The sequence below is a fragment of the Crassostrea angulata genome, chromosome 10 (assembly GCF_025612915.1).
Source record: "Crassostrea angulata isolate pt1a10 chromosome 10, ASM2561291v2, whole genome shotgun sequence".
In the NCBI taxonomy this organism is placed as follows: Eukaryota; Metazoa; Mollusca; class Bivalvia; order Ostreida; family Ostreidae; genus Magallana; species Magallana angulata.
In genome coordinates this window covers 34,102,411-34,126,710 of record NC_069120.1, presented here as the reverse complement: position 1 = coordinate 34,126,710, position 24,300 = coordinate 34,102,411, and the positions used below count along the sequence as shown (strand labels likewise).

Genomic DNA, 24,300 nt, shown 5'->3' with positions numbered 1-24,300 from the left:
ACAAATTATAAACGTTGATTTGACCAAAGGTTGACGTTGCCCTAGAGCTTCAGTTCTTCCAATATGAAAAAAAATTGAAATTTAAGGCTCAAAAAATGTTGCTATTTTCTGACTAGTTCATTCTTTACAAATAATCGAGGCCTAAATGTTTCTTATACAGGTGTCGTTACTTAACATGCCTCTGAAATTCTTTTTAACACCATCACCAGCCCTGTTAAGTAAAGAAGTGTAGTATACTTCACTTTCTGTGGTCGGTAGCGTGTTTTAAAGAAAACCGAGGCACATAAAGAGATGATATCATTAAGTGTTTTGAATTTATATGTTAGGAAATAAGGTTATTCAGACCAAAACTGGAGCAATTTTATTGTGGTCCATAATATACAAGTTATATTTTTTTGGTATGAGAAACTGAAGTTCTACGGTATATCAACTATTTTCCCGATTAGCTACAGCACTGCAGCCCTCACTTAGTTTCCACGTAAGATTTGACTATTTCGTACAACAGTCACATAGAACTTTTAATTAGCAAAAAGTGCATACAATTTCTTTTCATGTCTTGATAACTACTGTTAGAATCGTGTTATTCTTGAAGTATTTTATATGATTTCTCAAATCAATTCCCTGAATAAATCAGCAACGGTGATTTATATAATTCGCTAGGCAAGGTTGTTCTCATTTTTCATTCGAACAGATGAATTGATAAGAGACTGGTATCCTTGGCAAAACGGTTCTTCCATTTCGTTTCGGTAAAAACCACTTTGTATTTGTGGCTCTCTCGAGATTTCACAAGTAATCATCCATTTGATTCTTTGTTACAAAATACAATGTAAGAACAATTGAATCAACATGCACTACCAATGCTTTAATTGAAAATCAACGTAGTTTTTAACAAGAGTCATTATGATAACAAAGAGAAACTCCTATCAAATGGAAAGTCATAATAATTGCACATACACCTTTGTAAGTCATCAAATACATGTGTTGAATTAAAATTTATTTTACAGGTGACTAAGAAGAGATTAAAAAGAGATTATAAGAGATTATATTTGTATGCTCAGTCAATTTAAAAAAAAATATTGAAAGATAATGAAGGTTAAATGTAAATTCTTAGATTGTAGTATATACTGTTACGAATAATAATTGGCGCAAACAAATACACAACAGCGACTTAGTGCAATATGAGTTGTATTATCTAGCATTTAACTTTGCTGCAAAAATCTGCTGTAATCATAATTATATTATAAATTAAACATTTATGATAGATAAAATTAAAATAATTATATTAAAAGAAATATTTTTCTACTAAGGTACATTGTATATATAAAGCACATAAATTTTTATACAGCATGACCATTATGTAATTATAATTGCTATAATCAGGACATCCAAAACGCCATCCTCAAAAATATGGCTAACAGAAGATTATAAACCATGACATTTTTTAAAATTTCATTTTAGTCCTAAATCACATTTAGACAATACAGATTTCCGACTGACATAAAATTAATTTGAATGAGAAAATAAATTATATTCTACAGATGAGTGACAAGAATATGCTCAATCAATTCTTAATAGAATGGTGTTGCATAATTATATATATATATATATATATATATATATATATATATATATATATATATATATATATATATATATATATATATATATATATATATGAAATCATTTTTTTTTCGAAATACTAAACCTGCACTTTGGCATATTAGTAAAATTACAATATTACCTGTTTATGCATATACTTGTTATTTACAACTCTTTGAACGTATAAAAAACGAAGTTTTTATGAGCATACGTGTGAATCTGATGCTAAAATACCTTTTAAAAATCAAATTTTAATGAATGCAATGATAGATAGTTTAGTAAAATAAATTTTAATTCACTTTACAATTAAATGCATTAATCAGTTTTACATTAGGTGCCAAGTATTAATTATTTGTCTAGAACTAAGCCGTATTGGTAACTTCTTAAAAGTCATGAGCAGCTAAGCTTCAGTTTATCTAAATAACAGTATATCACTCAAGACCTATTTATTAGGCACAGGTTTATTGGCTCTTAACAATTTTTATGTGATGCCATTTTTACAGTGAGGAATTCCCAACAATCTATTGCATGTAAGTATCAGCCTTGCAAAAATACCAACTCATCTGTTTTAATGCAACTGTGCTTTCAAATCACTTCTAGAATTGCAGAGATATTTTTAGTTTTTGAAATAATGCTAACTAAAACCTTTTCATTTAAAACCATTTCATTCTGACCATATAAATTGATTATGCTTTTTTTTATATCTTTGAGAGACTGTTGTGTATTGATCCAATACGCCATTGACAAGGACTAACTTCCAACAATTGCATTAAACCTAGCTTTGAACTCAAATATAGTAAACCTTAATTGGAATCAATTAAAATGTATTTCCCGATTCCTAATTTCTACCCTTTTGTGGTGACACGCACTGACGAGTCAATAAATATTAAGAATACATTTATTTCTTTATATGGACTTATACTCAACATTTGATGATTTGAAGAAAAGGAAAGGTTTTTTCCCCGCTGTTCCGATAAGGATTAACGGTAAAAGAGTAATTAAATGTTGTAATGAGACGGCAAAACCTAATACACTTCCGCTTCCCCCCGCAAACGTTCTCCCACTACCGGTTGTCCTTGAAAATAAGGAGGCGACAATGATAAATAGCATCTATTTGGAAATTCAATGAGCTGTAATTATAAAAAACGGAAGTTTTTATTTCAATCCTTGAACTTCAAAAAAAAAATTCTCTATTTTTTACAAAGAAACAGCCAGTTGTTTTATTACGACAAAAACTTTGATTCAATTTTAACAGGTAAATATAATAATACATATGTACCGAAATGAACTTAAAAATTGCCACGAAAACTTTTGTTTAGTAAAGAATTAAAACGAAATTTTTGGTAATTGTGATTTTGAAAACAGTAAGCTTAATCTTCTGTAAACAAAAAAAGAAAAAAAAGAATGATATTTCTGTTCGCACATGGTAGCTAAATTTCATGGAAAACCATCAGCTGCCTTTAACTAGAATGTTTTACATGGGTCATTTGTTTGGTGATATTCAGCTGTAAAGCAAAACTACAGTATATGTACATATAATTATATAATGCGCTTCTTTCTGATATACTACATACATCTATATTATAATAATATCACATTGCATTAGTTTTTTTGATACTTTTACTAAGTAAATGCTATCTCAATGGATTGTAACATTTCAACACATCGTTACCATCTATAAATTTTTTTTTTTACATTGAGCAATAAAGCCACTTCTTTAAGAAATTGTTGGTCTACAATATAAACGTATCAGTAGTATACGACATATGAATTTAGAGAATAAACCATAGTGAAATTATTTACAATGTGTCTTCTATGAAAAGTTTGGTTCCTGGTACTCAGTTCATTTCGATACAGCCATTATCTTTGTCCTCGCTGTTACTGGACTTGAGAATGGACGCCCTGGTGGTATCAGTGCTGTAGACGTACGTTCGGTAGGTCTGCCGCGAGTTGCAGCACTTTAGAACACTTTTCAGACTGTCTTGGAAGTTTTTGGACATGATGCCGTAAACGATCGGATTGACACAACTGTTGGCGTACGACATCAGATGGAAGGCCATTCGCATCGGCTTCAGGAATCCCTCGTGTAGGTCGCTGATGACCTTCGCTGCGACCAGCAGATTGTTCAGAAGGATTGGTCCCCAACAAATGGCGAACAGAAGAACGATCACCATCAACATCAGAATTACCTGTAAGGTAGAAGTCCAACACGATCAGTCCCTGTCGGACTTTGACTAATCTATAAACCTAGAACCATTTTAACAAGAGCTTGAACTTTGGGTAGTTGTGTGACGTAGGCCTGTCTATTTCATTGCTCGCCACTTAGCCATCATGGCTCTTTGAAATCAACACGATTTGTATGGCTTTTGAGTTAAGACTACTCAATCGGTGTATATTTCGCTTAAACCCGCGTCATTTTAACTTGTTTTGACACAAAAAATAGTTACATCCTACTGAAAGTCCAAGGCCTTGTTAAAATGGTTCTAAGAGTAGTTTTCTCTACAGAATTGCTTCATTGAATTGCAATAAACGTTTAACTACATTGCTTTCCTCTGGAACGACGTTCCAGAAGTTCATCGGACCTACAAAGAGGTTGACGAACGCGACGCTTTACAGAGATTATCGAATGACGTGTGCAAGCTTCAGACGTGTGCAAATGTTAAAGATTCGGATCGCATTATTAGCGCGGTTTCGATTTAGACGTTATGCCAGCTATAGCTCATATGTCCCCTTATTGTCAAAAAATCCGAAATAAATACTGCTCTTATGGGCATTTGATAGAGCCAAAGAAATAACTGTCTTTAACGCTTGATAGATTTAGACTACATCTATATGTCTAGCAGACCCCAAGTCGGTAATTATTGAGGATAAAGTCGGTAATTATGGAGGATAAAGAAAAGATATCACCCACAGGCTGCGGAAAAACTAGCAGACTCTTACAGGACTTGATGAAATATGATGAGAGATGTAGACTTTTTAAAAAGAAAAATTTTTAAAAACCGTAATAAAACTTCGATCAATTTTGATTTAACTATGATTTTCAACTTCAACCTTAATGGATAAACACATATAAAACCATTTCATTTGAATAAAAAATTCGTGGAGATGTCATTTTTCCCCTCTCAAACCAACCTGTTTTCTGGTCTTTGCATCTTCACTACAAGCGTTGGGCACAGACTTAGATTTTGTCGACGACTGAGTGACAAATGAGGATTCTCTGGCCATTGCGCCATTGCTCTGACTCTGACTGGAGGAGTAGTTGTACTCACTATAAAATATTAAATACTGTATTGTTAATCGAACAAAATTACACAATGATAATTCAATGTATGTTGATAACAAAATTTAATGTAGATAACTTTATAACTGTACTTGATATGACTACATGTATCAATAAGGTGTAGCCATGTACCACACCTTGCGTCGTTGATATAAAGTGTAATTTTATAAATAGTTTCTTTCCCAAATTTATCATCTAACGGCGTATAGCGTAGTGGGTTTGAGGATTCATAACGAATCTGTAACTCATGAGTTAGAAAATTCTAAACCGGTGAAAGTATTTTGATTATAATGTACTTTAATCCACCTTAATATCGACAGCTGTCCCATACTACCTTAACTAATGTTATCACAACAAAGGAGAATTAAAAAAAATATAACCCTTGTTATCAACATCGATATAGACTGACTCGACAAGATATGCGTTTTTATTATACTTTCATGTTAAAAACTGAAATCTGATTGATTTAGACGCAGTTGATAATCCGTTCTATTACCCTCAGCGTTAGCAACACACTTAGCAACGGGTAACACAACGAATTGTTACATGCGCGTAAATTATGCGCGTACGGTTCGTCGTGGAATTCACGTCATTTCTATATAAAAGCAGTAAAAACAAATATAAATTTAAGACATTCAGTATAATAAAATAAATAGTGCCTGTTTGGGAGGATAACAGTTGAAATTGACACCCCGAGAAAACCATTGTCAACCTCCGCTTCGCGTCAGTTGACAATGGTTTTCTCGGGGTGTCAATTTCAACTGTTACCCTCCCAAACAGGCACTATTTATATAATGGTCTCCCAAAGAAAGCAGACAGAGGCTACGGTGATATGAATTTAACTAAGGAACGGTAACTCTATCGTTAATGGTACGAATGAAATGCATTGAGGAACTCAGAAAAATTATGAGACATCTGTAGTCGTGTTTTAAAAAATCGGTCATATTTGTTCAAACAAGACACACCTGCTTATCTTTTGAAATGTACTGTTCTCCAGACATAATGTTCATTCTTAAATCGTTATCGCTTCAGAAGACAATTACTAAAATTCTTGTCACTTTATATTGCATAATAAATGCCAATATGAAATATCATAACGGATCTTGGAGTAATTTTATTCATATTCAATTGTTGAACGAATTGATGAATGTGAATGATAGAAAATGGCACCATAAGATTCCTAGAAAAAAACATGAGAACGATGGGAACTTCCATATAAATGTCGTCTTTATCGCTTTATGTGCAGACATTTAGAAACACGAAAGATGGTGGCGAAAATGTTGTCAAGATATGATGATAAATTCGCTGCGACATTTTAAACTCGAACGGTTTTTTGTTTATTAAATTGATGTTTGCCGACACAGTTTTTTTTCGCATGAAAAATATTCCCTTCTGGAGACTGCATGATTTGGTTTTTTGATTCATTTTTGATTTGATTCGAAGCGAGATAATGCCGCAGCAGCGTCCCTTCACTTTTATGGTAGAAGAAGATGTTTTCTAAAATTTCGATACTTAGCTCATATAAATATGGTTAACATGATTCATCAAGAACTAAAAGCGCAGTTCAACATGCAATCTTTTCGCTCGTAGATTATTTGTACTTTGATTGAGTACGGTCTCCGTATGTAAACCAATTAGCTAAACAATCAGCAAGTCAATCGGCTTAAAATCATATGCCTCCATTCAACATGAAATAAATTTATTAAAATAAAGTGTTTTATTTAAAGCTCCGATAAGATATTTTATGCGCACAGCTTGATACTGAAAGGAGACACTAGCTTTTAGTTTTAATCACGCCATTGAATAAAAAAATGACATTTTAAAGTACAATCACCAATCTTTGTCAGATTTCTATTCAAAAGTTTTGATTTTCAAAGACAAGAACTTTAGAAATGTAATATGCCTGAGATATTTTTCCTAAACAAAATGCAAACAACCGCGTTCGTTTTCATAAGCATTTTCCATGGAAGTTTATGGCAAAGGTTAAACGAAGCACATGTCGATCGAAATTTCTAAAAATTTTGTCCCAAAATAAAAATGAACAAAATTAATATCCTTTTTGTTATTATAAACGGGGTAGAGAAACATAAATAGTTTATATAAGACGGTTATAAAGTTGTTATCAGTGCAACCATGGAGGAGGGGGCAATCATGAACGGCGTAGAGTTTTTCTTTATTCCGCAATAAATGACAAAGACTTGATTGTATTTACCTCCCAGATCTTAACACTGCTCTTTTGGAGACCACGTCCCAAATCTCGATGGAAATTCGGATATAGGTCACTAACATGACCCCCAAAGGAATTGCGAACAGGATGAAGAACATGTAAACCTCGTAGGCGATCTCAAACTCATGAGACATGTACTGCTTCACACACCAATGGGCCTTGCGCTGCGAGTTGCCAACCTCTTTCAGTTTCTATGAAAAGAGACATTTGTTGCAATTCATCATAGAAAAAACACGACCAAAAAATAATCACGATTTTACGAAACTTTCGCAATTTGGTACATAACATATTCCCAATTTGTTTCGTCTTATCAAAAAGGATAAAAATTGTGTTTATATAACGTTTTCCCCTGATGACATCACTCTCTCAGTAAAAGTATCAAAAAGAAGCAATTCTAGCCGGAAGGCGTCAAAGTTTATGCAATAGTTCCCTTCTTGTTTACGATCGTTATCACTGGGACGCTTTGATGCCAGAGCAGAAGGCACTGACCTGTACAAACGCCGTTGGAGAGGCGATGACGAAAGATCCGATCCAGATGAAAATGGTCACAAACTTGGCATGTTTCATCGTACAGAACGATCGGGCTTGCAAAGGGTATATGATCGCAACGAACCTGTGAATGAAAAACGAGAAATTAACTACACCATTATATATCCATTTGCCAAACAAACACGAAGTAAAAAAATGAGTAATAGCTAGCCGTGTATGACAATGATGTAGTTGTATTCTTTCTTGCTTAGAATATTAAATATTTTTTCTACCAAAGTGTAAGCTGAATTGAAATATAAGATACATAAGTTTAGCGGAACGTTTTATGGACAAAGGATGACTGCACTTAGCGCCGGGTTTTTGGCCCTTTTCAGTATTCAATTGTTGACTGGTGTCAAGGGCAACAGTTGATCTGTCTGACCGGCTCGCAAACTGTTGCCTAAGGCCAAAGGCTGCGGGAAACAGTTTGCGAGCCGGTCCGACAGATTAACTGTTGCTCGAGACAAAGTCAACAACTGTTTTGTTATACCCCTTCTAATCAATAGAGAGGTTTAGCAAACTAACGTGTACGCGTACGTATACGTGTAGAAAGAAAAATATGTGCATTATCATCAGTTTGTGTAATGACAAATTTCTACACGTATGTACCCGAATGAACATACGTGTAAATTGCAAAGTACATGTAAGGTCTAACTTGTAGCTTCTGTTTCCCTGTTGGCTATTTATTTTAACAAATATGTATCTCTTCCTCCAATACATGCAATAGCACTGTTATTTTATTTTATTCATCTGTGATAAATAAAAATATACATATATAAACAATGATGTATTATAAAATTAACACATGCAGAATTCTCAATTTTCGACTGTGACTAAAATTCTCAGCTTAGTGGGAGAGGATATATAGAATTACATTAAAACATTTACACGTACAGGTACACGTTACAACTGCTAAACAAGAAAAGTAACGTGAGCTGGTACGCGTAGTCCTAACTTGTAACTTACACGTACAAGTACGCGTACCCGTTGGTCTGCTAAACCTCTCTATTAACACGTTTTCGCGGAATGTGACGTCACCGGTCAACAGTCTTTTTTAACAGGCGATTCTAACAGTTTCAGTCCAATAGTCATAAAAATGGACTTTTTTTCGTATAGAATTTTTTAGTAACTGTTTTACAGAGGATAAACAATCGCTTCTGTTGCGTTTATTTCTTAACCTAATATCACTTTTGTTAAATCTTTTAAAAAGTCTAGTAAATTTCCAACATGAATTAAGATTTTAGACTGTAATACAGTATGCTCTTTCTATGTTTTTCTCCTTACAACTTTCGAAAAAAGGAGAATTTTCGCTTATCTGCCCTTGATTAAACATATACGATTGATATTAATATGCATGAGCGGTGGAGCTGGCATTATCAGAATGGTACTAAAATTAGACTTGCATGAATAACAATGCCATGTATAAAAATTTACGTGATCACTCTTTCACCATAACCCTATCTATTCTATATGGTACAAGTATACTATTTATTATGGTTTCAACAGTTAGGTCACGCCCATGTAAGTACAGAAGACTTAAAATCAATGCTTGAGAACTTAACGTGTTCGAAAACAATGTCCTAGTTAGCACATAACATACTACTGTACCTTAAACGTCACGTGATAGAATTTTGTATTCACAAAGTTACCTGACTGAGGTGAGAAATCAAGTGGTGAATGATAATTTTTCTCATTTAAACCACGAGCGCATTTTTTTCTATTAATCTCCCTTTGACATAACTTTGATGATGCAAATATACAACTACTGATAAACGGAGAACAATAGACAAACATGCGCTGACTATGTATGAAGTCAGTATAAAGATGGGCGTCCTTATTATTGTATGGAGATTCAAGAAATCGTGATGACCCGGGTCTATGAAAACAAATTCGTACTGGGTAACAACATACTTTTATTTAACGCAATTACGTAAAGGTGCAGTTTTGATGTTGACCATTTCTGCATTTTAAAGAAAAATTCTTGTTTTAAAAGTTTTTTTTCTCGAAAGTATCGCATGTCCTAAATTGCAGTCATCCTTTCTCGGTGGTAAATATGTTTTTGTTTTTAAATTGAAAGAAAATATTTAAGTTTCATGATATTGTTTCAGTAAGTAAATAGTAGTAGGGTGAGTTAACCATGCATCGTACACATACTTTGGATCGGACAACTTTGGTTATAAATATACAAAAAAATAATAAAATATATATAATAAGTAAATGCATGTAATAGTATAAGTTTATAATTGAACAATACATGGGATATGTTTTACATAATTATGTGATTGACAAAAGTAATTCATAATTGCAATATCATTTTACGATTTTGATATTTAGGGTCTGCAAACTAGTGAAGGAGACATTGATGAAAAAACGAATGATTTTTCTCACTTTATTACTGGTTTTGTCAGATGGAATTGAACAGTATTCCGAACATTTTATTGGAAAAGTGCGAGTGTTTAGGACAAACTTTTCGTCCATACTGATGTAGGCTGACGTTTCTGAATGAACGTTTTAATATCATCCCACTGATAATAAAATCAGACTAGACAAGTGTCACTATTTGCAACAAACGTGTCTTTCAAAGTAGTGCAAGGAAGCGATGTTTTTCTCCCTCGTGAATAAGGCTATGGCAAATTCGCACAGAATCATAGTGGGAAGAGAATAGTCCAAGTGGGAATAAATAGCATAGTTGATTCTGTCGATCGCGGGTAGGATTGGAGTCTGTCTTTAACCATTGGTACTTAAATTGGGGGGGGGGGGGGGGGGGATACAGCGTGAATTGGGCATATATGACTGTCGAAGTATTGCATCGTTCAATGTACTACTTTATTTACGCGTTTCTATATACAGTGTACTCTCTGTTAATTGAATTTTGTTGATTGATTTGTGTTTTTCAATTTAAAATAAAAATGTCAGTCTGTTTTCTTGGGCTATGGAATATGCAACTTGAGAGACGCAGAATAAATTGCGCTGAGTAAATCTGAATTACTTTTAGGGCCCAATGTTTTAAGTTTACCCTCGAGTAAAGACAATTTGATAGTATTCCTTTCTTAGGAAAGAGATAGAGTCAAAGTTAGCACCAAAATGAAACAAACTTTTAAAAGAATTGTTTTCATTACTGAAGAGGAACGGTTCGGTTAACATCATCAAGTAGATTGTTATTTTGTGGAATGTAACATGTTTAGACAAAACTCATTACTACTTTGAACTGATATGATAAAGTCTTGTTATTATATTACCTTGGATGTTTTGTCATATTTAAATTTTATGAATAAAAGCAGAGACTGAATATATTTGATTAAAAAAAACACTTCAACGTGTTGAAAAAAATAGAGAATTTATCACACTGCGTTACTTTTATAAATGTACATGTATTTCAAAGAATATTTTTAGCATTTTTAGTCATTTTTTTTCATGCAAATTAATTACACTATATTATACCGTTTCAGAAAAAAGGTTGTTAAATTACACAAAAGTACAAAGCGCATGTGCAGTGGTGATGTAAACGGAGAAATTTATTCGATTTTAATCATAGTTTATGTTACCGAATAAACAGTAAAAGTACACATTGGTTAAAATTTGTTCTCGAGTAAGCAAAATTTCGAAAACTAAGCGTATTGTTGGCGATCGCTGACTTCCTTTTATACATGTAGAATGATAAGATTTTAACATTAGGACGAATTGCACAAAGTGTGATTTCATCCGTAAGTTTTCAAATATACAGAAGTTTTGTAAACACTTCACATGCATACATGTGCATTTAACCATGGATGAAATATGATGCATTTGAAACAGCGGTAATGTGCAATTCGAAAATAATTATCATGAGTGCATGAGTGTTTATAACCAACTGTTTGCGTCCAAATATATACACGTACTGGGATCTACAAATGTATTGTTTTAAAACAATGTAATTGAATTTAAATAGTTAAACCAAGTCCTCAAAGCACACACAATTGATTTATTTTCAAATAAGAAAACGTTTAAAATCATACTAAAACTGTACACAAAATTCATGAAGTACCTAGAAAGTTTTACAGCACTAGCTAAATCAGACAACGGGTATGGATATTGAGACATGAAAAATTTCCTCGTCACACCTAACATTCCAGTCTAAATAAGATTAATTTTACACACATGAGAGTAACATAAAAGATTAAGAACTGTCAAGATGATGCACCATGTTACATGTATTGTTCACGACCATGTAATAACGATTAGAATGCATTTTTATAAATTCTTTTGGTCATAATGACAACCATCTATTGTGTCTCAATATGTATAGCTGGTATGACCATTTTCACATAAACCGCTTCTTTAAGACCTTCTCGAATTTACGAATAAAGAGATATTACGGATTAAACATTTTTATGCATAGTGAGTTTTCCAATGCAAAATTTTTTTTTTAGGGAATGGAGTGGGGTTGGATAGGGTCTTTTTGATCAACGCATTCCGAGATTTCTTACCTTTCTATACTCATGACTGTCAACGTTAGAACTGAGCACACCATGGACACATTCTGGATGTAGGCCACGAATGTACAGAGGAAGGGGCCGATCCGCCATGTGTACGAGAAAAACGCTGTCAACTGAAAATTTAAAAAAATGATTCTGGTATAAAATTGTATAATCTTGTTTGAATTGAAATGATTTTACACTAAGTACGGTGCGATACACATGCACCATGAAGAAAATACAATTATTCTTCTTTTCTGATTCCTTGGAAAATTGTCCGTATGCGACCGTAAAAACCCACATCATAGCTACGGTCAAAATTAGCCAAACAGGGCTCAGTAATTAAGTCTTAGGACTATACGTAACCATTATACCCAATATCTGCAATTGAAGACCTTTTAATTGAAGATCCATAAATTTTGAATTTACCTGGTGGCAGTAAAAACAACACACAACATGAGATTGCCAATGATTATTGAAAAAGAACCTTCTTGTTTGAAACTTTAAAAGATAGAGTCAAGGGTCAAGTTATACCAGATACATGTAGCTACATGTATGCTAAGACCTTGTTGAGTAAAACGTTTTTTGTTTATACAAAATAAAATGTTTATTCTGACATTAAGTTTCCAATTATCGAAAAACAACATCTGTATTTATTACGTAATAGACTGAATAAGCCTACATGTTGAAAGCAACCTTTGTCGCCTGTCATTTGACATTTTATTTTCATTTGTTGTTTATCATTTGCTTAATATGAATATAAAATACTCATATCACCTGCAGAGTGATGGGCAATGTTTACAGTTGGATTTAGGAACCAAAACGTTATTGTGGAAATTGCTGCTCATGGGAAAGAGCCAGACAGAATTGTCCATTGGTATTGCCAATGTATACTGCCCAATACGCCAAAGGCGTCACAGGCAGAAAGGAAGTATTGCCAATGTATATTAACCCATGTAAAATTGATGTTTGTATAGCGGTGTTGGTAGCCATATAATTGTACGTAATAAAATATCTTAAACACAGCTTGGATTGTCCATCAATTAGTCTGAAGGTGTTATACAAGGATAAATAAACTAACAACAAGGTCAAATAGAACACTGTGTTTCTATCAATGCTAACTGTTAACTGTTCGTTTTTATATGATCACATCATTCTTATAACGTATCACGTGCAAACAAAGTCATATATTACCAATTATTCAACGAGCCATAAAAATGTTGAAGATACAAATCGTCAAATTCCTCAAGAAGCACAACTGAAAAACACTTAATTGGACGAAATATCGAAAAACCATTTCAAATGCCACGTGTTCTTCACATAAAAGCAAATACAGTGAACAATAAAGTATAAAATTTGTTCATACTTTAATAATTTTTTTCACAAAGTGATATTATTTTTTTTGGTTAAGTAATTGAGTTAAAATCGTTGCAATTAAAGCAGAATAAAAACAACCAAAAGAAACAGATTGAATCGTGGTTTTGCAATAAATTCTTCAGTTGAGTTCTGTAATCGGGCAATGAGTACATTTTCATAACCTGCCGGTGTAAAAGAAATCCTTCAACAGTACCCCCTATTGATCTGCAAAGGATTTTCGTTCGACATTTTCTCCGACCTTTTTTCAGTATGTATGTATTTGCTAAGTGGTCTTTCATGTAAAAGGTGCCAACACACAAATTAGACTACACAGAAAATTTACTACTACATTAATAATGAAAAAGAGATTTTTTTTAACACCAAACGGTAAGCAGTAACTTGAATTATTGAATACTATGGACTGCAAGTGCTATATTTCTCCTGGCAAAACTCTTTTATGTAAGCATAAGATGTAAGCCTGTCCGTATTTGTATGAATTTTGGAAATAATGTGTCTGTCTAGGAACACTGTCTAAAACTTAAAAGGGATTTGAAACAACCTTTAATTTTTAGTATTTCAAATAAAAAATATCGATGTCAAAAAGCGTTTGAAACACCCTTGAACACTTTTTTTAACATTATCGTCTGCGACGTCAATATCAAAATGAAATAATTAAACGAATGCTTTTTATCGATAACTGTTTATTAAACATATGTAACTTTATTTTATCAAATCAAACTGCCAAAATTTTAATGGTTCGTACTGCATAGCTCTGAGTCTCTACGTTGACGTTGTGAGATAGCGCCTACAGATATTTTCTCAAAATCGCAAAACGAATATTCAAGGTTGCATGGGACACCTTGAGATATCATTGTTGAAGAAAATACGTCATTTTCAAAATTTCATAACCGTTTTATAATTTTAAAATTGTAAAATGATATTTGGCAATCAAATACATTTTTAAAAAAAAGAATAAGGCTGAAATTGTAAAAGCCCCATCGGTTCTCAAAATCACGACTCGCATATCAATAGCTGACGGTTTAATCCTATTGCTCTACTCTATTAAACATTATGAAAGTTATATATGCTTTTTAAATTGTATTGTTTACTTCGAAAGAAAGTGCGATTCAATGTGGAGGAGACACATTCCTTCTTTAGTCGAAAAAAACTTAACAACAACATCGTCTGCTCCTTTGCATCTCTTTTTTTTTGTAAATGAAAAACAATAACTGCAAACAACATAAACCCCAATTTTAAACAATAGGAGAAGGTTGTAGTGGTTAGTGTTATCACGCAAGTACTTTTTGTTGTGTATTTTTCATGATTTATATAAAGCGTAAAGACTGAATTTCTGTTCAGGGAATTGAAACAAGAATCGACGAGACTTGGTCCATCAAATCGTGATATGACCAAATTATGCGTGACGCAATTCGAAAATCTACATTTCCCAATGGTAAGAAACACGTTATACCAAAAAAAAAAAAAAGAAATACAATTGTCATTTTGTTTTTCTACTACCATGCTTTAATCAAAAATTCTCCACAAATAACAGCGAAGAAAAAGAAAAAAACCAGCAAAGATTTCTTGTTTTGATTTTCCAGATTCGTACAGTACACTAGTATTTAACCACAACTCGGTTAACAGTCAACAGTGTTACACGTATCTTTGAATTTACTTGGTAGGTGTAAATACAACATGTGATTTGAAATCTTGAGCAACAAACTCATCATATTTAAAAAAAACAAGCTTGGATAAACGAAAACAATTAGGAGACGCGATCTTGTTTTTGATATGTTGCTAGTTTTGCTGTATACTGGGTTGGTTTAATTTACGAAGACTGTACATTTTGCATTTACATGAATATGAAGGTGAAAAACTTTCCGAAATATCTCCTTTTTTTTGCTTATTTTTCCTTTTTAGAAAATGTTTTAGTGACTTAAACCTGATTGCTTTTTTTCTACACAAGTTTTGATACTATTTGGATTAAATATGCATTGATGTTTTGCAATCGAGGAAAAATAAACAATCAATCAATTCAATCAATCAATCAGTCTTGCTTTTTCATCTCACTTTCCAACCAAACCGAGTGTCCAAGAAGCACTTAGTATTTAATTACCAAGTGTAGATATATATAACCGTGACATTAATGCAGATCAAACATTGAGTTCCTTCTGATCCAAGACATCATGCATTGTACGGAGGTACCCAACAACGGTCGGAGCTGTCTGTGAGATCAGCGGATGTGTTATAAGATTAGAGGAATGGCAATTTTTTTTTTCAAATCTTATCTTATTTGGGCACGAGAATCAGTAGACAACGTCTTGCAACGGAGATTGAGGGGATGAAATTGTGAATCGATGCACTGGTTGGTTTTACTGTTACCAGAGGGAGCAAATCACTCCGTGTAGCTTCGTTTCCTCGAAAATTGCGATTTTTTCCCCACAAAGATTGAACTTGTTTTATTATATAGTGTTCTAAAACGATGGAAGGTTAAATTAGAAAAAAATGTTACAAATGTTAATTTAAATGCAAATTGGGACCAAGCCTATAATGTTTTTCTTTTTAGTCCACTGTACAATAACTTTTTTTTATCAAGAGTATGGTATGTAAAAGCAATTACTTAAAAGAACTTCAAATACAGATATTTTTAAGCTGTGGAAGAGATATAATCTTTATTCTAATTTGTTTTCTTGTATTTTCTGATAATTTTACGACTTATAATAAATATTTATACAAAACAAAACAATTTACAATGAGACCCATCGGGATTAGTTTAAGAAGAGACACTAAGGAGTCCTTAAATTTGGTGTCCCACTTCTCTTTTGCAAATAAAGTATTAATTTATAGTTTTTTCATGTCAGTTTTATCTTATTAGTAATAAGTAATAAATTATTACCGAGAATCCCGTCGCTACCATTATGGCCTTTTTTTTTTAAGTGTTTTCAAATGCAAATTGGCTATAGCCAGAAAACATTAAGAACGTATATGTTCTTAAAAACCTGCACAGACTTTCCTAGAAACGCTCTATATCAAACATAACAATTTTAATGCATACAAAATATTTTGCAAATAGATTAGCAGATGCAATTACCAGTATGCTCAAGTTAAAAAAAAGAAACAATTTACAAATTTGAAGAAAAATATGCAAGGCAATGACTTAAAAAATCGCATCATGTAAAAACATTCCTTATTTATAAGTATCAGCATACTCGGTATTGTCCTTCTGTTGCCTGTGAGTCGACTGCATTTAGCATTGAGCATTTAGACTGAAAAAAAAACTCAGATTAAAACTTCCAACTTATTAGAAAATCCTCTGAATGGTTAATAATTACATACAATACCCAACACACATGTACAATATACGAATTGCATATAAGCCCGATTCTCAAAAACTATAGATAACTGCATCGCCATATTTTCACAGTGGTAGTGAAATACCACTAGTAGATGCCCCTGAAAATTTCGAGCCCCAAATATGAATTCTAAATTTTGAACTGCGAACTGCGTTCTATTCAATTGCGAACTGCGAACTGCGTTCCAAAAACCGATTGCCACAATAATATGTATTAGTGAGACAAAATACATTAGATACAAGTACTAAATTCTTTCGAACCGTCTCTCTCATTCAGTGAAACATCATTTCCAACTCGTACTACCGCGTAAAAGTAACCTAAATGATTCTATAAAACAGATCACATATCGATATTGGTAAAAGATGAAAGAAAACATTCCCGTTTAGACACTACATGTAGGTAATTGGATATAACTTTTATTGCACCAATTGTAAAAACCAGGTAATAAAACGTCTTGAAGATACACTATTGTCGACTTCTGATATATAATGCACAAGTGTTGTTTCTCATAGATATGAAAAGCGTTTGTGGTTCTTTGCGATAAAGTGGGTAAATTTAAGTTTATCTTATTAACGCTGCTTGTTCCACTCCGGTATAAAGACAACTAGAGGTTAAGCACTTTAATTAATACGCCCGAAGTTATTTAAGTTGAAAGTCCACCTTTGGATTACCCTAATACAAAGAATATAGTGGTTAGTGAAATCACCTAAGATGGATATATATTCCCTGATATAAAGACACAATAATATCAAATCAAATCATTTTTCTTAAAATCAATTCAACATAAAAACATAAATCTAAAAAGTAAAAACGCTTTCAACAATTACAATCCATGTAAAATTATGGAATTCAGCTTATTTTGCCACCGTCATTCTCTCTCTCTCTCTCTCTCTCTCTCTCTCTCTCTCTCTCTCTCTCTCTCTCTCTCTCTCTCTCTCTCTCTCTCTCACAAGATCTTTCTATTAAAAAAAAACCCATAGAAAAAAACAATTTCTATACTTGAACCAACTTAAGCCTCCATTTCTTATAGAATTTCATAGAAATAATAAAAAATAAGCTAGATGGCAGCTAGTATAGAAAACTTCATCTGGTTCTTATAAATTTCGACCAAATGTACAAACTGAAGGTCTCAAAGGTCTTGTCAACGTCTCGGGGGGAATCTACGGCAGAAATCGTCAAATTACAGTACAACAAAGACCTTGTCAGTCAACGATTCACCGTCTGCAAACAGCGCTGAACTTCTTGATAATGAAATCAATGGAAAGGGCCATTTTTCTTTCTGCGATCTTTTATGAAAGGACTGAGGTTGATTTCATAGTTAATTTGGTTTCCGTTCGGTTCTTAACGAAATGTTTTCGATAAACACAACAAGTTATTAACTTTGTTTTAAAGATACTCTGCTAACTTGATTGTATCGCCCTATGCATATTGCAAAAAAAAAATATTATTTTGGATTGATTGAATGTAATTTTGATCAAATTGTTCTTTACAGTGTTAGAAATCAACGATTCTGAATGGAGTTATGGAACTGACATCTATTTTCAGCTATACTAAAAAAATTACGAGGATTGACAAACACATTCTACAAATTATTTTAAATAATAGCTATAAACTTGTGGCTTTACATGCTTATGACTCTGCAATTACTGTTAAACGCAATATATTTCAAAATAAACACCAAGAGCAGTTACAAGTAGATTGTATAACTTGGTGTAAACTAAAAATAAATAGATAAAAAAATACCTTGATTGGAACACAGATTAACACTAGCAGCAGATCAGCAGACGCCAAACTAAGCAGGAAAACATTCGTGATGCTTTTCATGCGAGGAAACGCCAAAATCGCAACGATGACCAAAATATTTCCGGCAAGTCCTAGCAACCCAATTAAAACATAAAAAGTCAGACTCGGAATCAGTTCGTCCAGAGGAAGGTAGTTCAGACTTTCTTCATATGTGTAGTTGTAATCATAGTTATAATAGTAATAATCGTAAGGATAATACGCGTCGCTGCTGTTGTAACTTCCTGGGTTCTCCATGATGCTTTCTTGTGACCAGTTGCAAAAGTTGTGGCGCCGAAGCTTATATTAAAAGCAACATAAATGACAATTTGTCTCCCAGAAACTTTATGTAAACTTGCATGTCAATTATCTGCGGTTTGATCTCATGATGAAAGCCGTACGACTACACGAAGTTTCTATCAATGTCTTATCTCATTAAAACATATTTCAATATGTTTATTTCACCATACGTCATGATATCGGACGGGTTTTTTTTCCTTTAACCACTCCCTTCCATTTCCTTTTGGCTACAGTGGCGCAATTGTTTCCAGAGGAGTTCCTCCCGCAATTAACAGTGTGATTCCAATGCTTTTTATTGCTCCGTTTTTCTGAATTCGATATTATAAGAAGTCATATTCAAGTTCGAGTTTGAGCTCAGTTACCAACAGGAGTAAGCCTTACACAAGTTTGGGATTCTTTTAATCCATCGAATTAAGATATTGATCCGCTCTCCATTTCCTTGGCTTGCCCACAGGCAAAAGAAAACCGTTTCAACTATCATTATTTGATGTGTGTTGGGCGCCCGGAGTTTGATTTGTGAAACATAACAGCTTGTGTAGCGATTTTCCTCAGTATTAAGACTTCAATTGCCAAATTATCGCATTATTTTCCTTCCGTTATAAGGTTTTTCAATTATCTAGTTCTCACTTCATAATATCAAATAAATAACATAAAACACGAAATATCAAAAAGTTTCGTTTTGTTCAATTTTCTTTTGTAAAAAAAAATACCTATTTTTTATCCAATTCTATTACTATTTTCAACACCTCAACTGTTTTTTCTATTTTCTAAAGCAAGCTTATATGAATTGTATGTTGAACCTGGAATAAAAAAACCAAGAAATTGAAAAATTTTCCCTTTTAAAAAGAATACATGTAAACAATGAGTGGTTTTTTTTTTTGGGGGGGGGGGGGAGACGTTATGGAACAGATATATTTGACTAAAGCTGGGGTCAAGCTGTTTAGATGCCCCCCCCCTCTTCCCCCTAAAAATACAATGTATGTCAGGGAAATGGTTCGAAGAAGGCCACTGTAAAAAAAAAACCGAAATTGCATGCAAAAAGGAATTAGATATGAATTGAAAATACGGAGAACTCCCAGAAAAATAAAAATGACGACGGTTCTTATTTTAATTTTTTCTAATCTCGAAATTGGTCGTACTTACAATCGGGCCCGTTGTGCTGATGTAGATATAAATATATCAACGCTTAATGTGATAAATTGCTTTGGGTTTACGTGCAGTGCACTTGAGTGCATAGCGTTTGAGGAAAACAAAGTTATAACTGCAGAAAGAATGCAGAATATACATTTCGCGTGCTTTTTACTTGAAAGTTGCTTGTCTTGCATGGATAAATCAACAAGTTTTATTGTAGTCTTCAGAAATGTATGGATTTCTGTGTAAAAAATAAAAGTGCATTGTTATTAATATTGCTTGTGCGACTTTTTCACCCCAAAAACAATTTGTCCTTTGTATAAGATGGTTTTTTTTTTTACCCCGGTATCCGCCTTAATAATTATTAAACTGAAAAAAATAGAGAGAAAAAAAATGTGTTATTTCCGACGATTGCATTATCTGAGATTGCTCTTTGCTTTTTATACCAATGCAAAATGCATTAACATTCTAATCTTGACCGTTCATTCTTCTTACTTCGTCAATTGTACATCTGTAAGTAGCTTTTCCGTCTGGTTTCGATATTTATTGCAAATTTCGGCTGTTTGAAAAAAATCTTTTAGCGCTAGTTTTATCTAAAATAATAACGTAGTAAGGCAGGTGGATTTATGTTTATCAATCATTCAAAAGTTAGAGTTTAGCTTTTTGAAACAAATTAACATGATCCACTGTATATACATGCATGTTAATGTCATAATGCAGTTATATTTCTGTAATCAACAAAATTACATTATTTATCATAAACTTTCATGACTTGATATAATTGTCTTTTGAACTAACCTTTTTTTAAATCAAAAATTGCGTTAAAGTCCTAAAAGTTAAAACTTGTACCGAATATCCATGTTCTATTGCTTGCCAGTAAAATCAATTTCCAAACCAGAAAATACATAGGTAATGCATGCAAATGGTCGGACAAGGGGTGGGTTCGTCAAACCTCTTATCAAGCATTTATTTCTGGATCCCCATTTAACCTGGCAAATGTCTATTTATTACAAAAAACATGATACATGTACATTCTTGACAAACATACATCTCATCTCAGCTGTTCTCTCTCTCTCTCTCTCTCTCTCTCTCTCTCTCTCTCTCTCTCTCTCTCTCTCTCTCTCTCTCTCTCTCTCAGAGTTTTCTCTAGCTTTTTTTTTATCAGATCTCTCTATCTTTTTACTACTTGTACAAAATATAACAAATCTGATAAAAAAAAACCAGGCATGTTAAAGATTTAAGTACGTGCATTCACGGATATCTGTCTTGATATATTGTGCTGATATCTGTGATATCTCGTAACAAGGGGATCTGTTTTACACTAATCATGCTATTATCGTGAGACTCTTCAGACATATAGTTTGAAAATCCATTCACCGCTGGCTCTGGTGATTTTTACGCTTTATCAGTAATATTTTAGCAATTTTTGTTCAATGAAAAGGCGTTACTATTCATTTAAATCACGATTATATCTCGTCACAACATGACGTCACAGCAGGTAACCACTATATTTTTTTAGCGACATCATTAAGAAAATGGGTCCTTTTGAAGGAGGACCACTTTTATAAATGGCAGAGAAATCTATCACTCGTGATCCCTGTTAATACTTCTGTTTGCTTCGTGCTTTCTTTTGCAGACAGACGTCGACTTTATCTGCGTTGTGATACCAGAATTTTTTTTTCGCTCAAAATTAATAAAAATCTGCATCAAGCAAATGTACAAAAAGTGTTAAATGTTTCTCATTATCATCATTAATTTCATTCTGAAGTGCATTTAAAAAAAACGATAATATTTCTTGCTGCAAATATCAACTTTTGAAGTGTTTTTTTATCCAGCAAATAGTCAGAGAGTAGTAGTTACTGTAATCACTTCCATACATGTATGTATAATACTGCAATTTTTTAACATGGCAATTTTCATAATTTCAGATTTGGAATTTTTCTGGCTGATTATATGCAGTGGATAACTGGTATTCAATAGTATAATTTAATGTTTCATTTGTTTCGTCTACATGTATTTCTGCTCTCAAGTTTACTATAGTTGCTCACATACATGTACACATATATATCATTGGGATGGCATCCACATCATGTAAACGAAAGAAAACTCGAATTCTAGACCTTGCATTTTTCAATTCCTCATTTTTTTATTCGAATGAGTGAGGACGATTCCAAAACCATTAAATAAAAGTTGATATTACGTAAACTGACCCAAACTATTTTATTTTGTATATAACAAAAAATATTGAATTCATTTCTTAAAAAATATTGCAAGAAATATGTATGTTGAAGATCATTGAACAGAAATGGGGGTATTTTAACCCCCCACCCCCACCCCATCCACCCCCACCCCCGATGCAAAGTAGAACCTCGGTTTTCATGTAAAGAAATTGTCGCCTACTTTAAACTATTTTTTTCTTCAGAAATACAATTTTAGGTCACCTGAGTGCCCTGAGTGACTCAGGTAACCTATTGCCATTGGTCTTCGTCCGTCGTCGTGCGTCGTCCATCGTGCGGTGTGCGTCGATCGTGCGTTAATAATTTTACATTTTCAACTTCTTTAAAGCTGCAAGGCCAATTGTTAAACTTTAGGTTGTAAAATTCATGGCTCTTCCACCCATCAGCGCCACAAGCGGGGCCAAATATGCAAAAATCAAAAAAAGTCTAATTTTCAAAAATCATCTTCTCCAATTCCACTATGGCTATGATGTCCAAGGAACCCTCTACAAAAACTGTGAAATTCATGGACCTAAGATCAGGGGTTCGGGCCCTAGGGTGAGGCCATATTAATTTGACCTTCTTCTTTTTGCATCAAGGTCAGGTCAAGGTCACTACTTTTTTTTTCTAAACTTAAAGGTGTAATCATCTGCAGTTATGTATACGTCTGTTTCTATTCATCATTGAAATGATAGAATATCAGGAAGTCTATCAGCTTATACTACTACTATTGAAATAAATATCTAAACTAAAATTGATATTGCCTAGCCCGCATTTCCTCTACTTTTCTTAAATTTTGAAGATATTTTGATTTTTTTTCTATGCTTCCAATGATAAAATATTTCTGATTTTTGCATATTATATAGACTTTACATAAAGATATAATTTGACAGAAAAGCTAATATGTTGACCTTTTAATAAGAGAGAAAATCTGATTTTAGTGATTTTTTTTCACACAAATCCATTTATAGAATGAGTGCTTAAAAAGCTTATAAAAATGTAATTTGATATGCAAATTATTTGTTAAAAGATATTCTAAAACCCAAGTATCTTATCATTAGTTCACATTAGTTAAACCAATCGAACATTGATTTTATTGTTTTAAAAATGCTAAATAAAATCATGAATCTACAGCGATTATAAATTGCAAAAAACGTGTGATATTTTCCTACGCCAATGTTCCGCCAGAAATATAAGCCTTGTTAGATTTCTAAGCTTTAGTTACTGTGTCTATGCCAAGTTGTATGATAGTAAAAAAGAAAGAAAAATATGATATTTTAATTTCCTTTCATATTAAAATGAAATGAACATTTGATCAAATTTACTTTCCACAAGTCAAAAACCAGATAAGACTCCCTCCTTAAGACTTTAAAATGAAGCTTAAAATGCAAACATAAGACTCTGATATGTCAAACTAAGGGCTATGGTACTCAGGTGACCGTCAAGGCCTGTGGGCCTCTTGTTCAATTTCTTGCAGCCATTTTCTACATTTATAATACAGTTCTGTGTTCTGAAACCTTTAAAAGAAGGATTGCTATAGAATTTTCTATCCTCTTGGAGAAGAATAACAGTGAAAAAAATTGCAAAATATCCAAATTTGTGAGCTAAGATATATGGGTTTTGTCTACGTTACTTTTAAACAATTACAAAAGTATTCCCGTGCTTTCATCAATAATCGTTCAATACCAATTTCATGGATTTCGTTGTTGAGGTGATCCACGAAATTAAATATTTATTTAAGTGCATTACCCAATGATCTATTGTATTTATAGCATTATTATCAAAGAATTTATGTGTCCTTGAAACTGTAATTTTTACTAAATCCACAGTCATTGATAACCACGAATAACAATTAAACCTTTGTATTGACCTATTAAGCTGTGCATGTATAAGGAGGAGAAAAATATCATGACTTTTATATATGTCAGTTGCTGAATCAATTACTCAAGAATGATAAATGGCTTTGACGGAAAAGTCCTCATTAATAACCTTTGTTTCAGATGGCTCGAAGATAAACCCGTTAGCTAGAAAATTGATCGACCCATAAACTTGGACAGATATGAGTGCAGTTCTAAAA

The 24,300-nt window shown here is 33.0% G+C and overlaps 1 protein-coding gene across 1 annotated transcript; it reads right to left on the bottom strand.

Annotated features, from left to right (window-relative positions):
* Window positions 1-1,688: 1,688 nt before the first annotated feature.
* On the bottom strand, window positions 1,689-19,397 carry LOC128164483 (QRFP-like peptide receptor). Its single transcript, XM_052828326.1, has 6 exons — window positions 18,541-19,397; window positions 12,101-12,222; window positions 7,596-7,719; window positions 7,092-7,297; window positions 4,732-4,867; window positions 1,689-3,788 (listed from the first exon to the last, which is right to left on the bottom strand). Exons 1-6 carry the CDS (start codon window positions 18,832-18,834, stop codon window positions 3,438-3,440), a joined length of 1,233 nt encoding a protein of 410 aa, XP_052684286.1. The 5' UTR covers window positions 18,835-19,397; the 3' UTR covers window positions 1,689-3,437.
* Window positions 19,398-24,300: the final 4,903 nt, after the last annotated feature.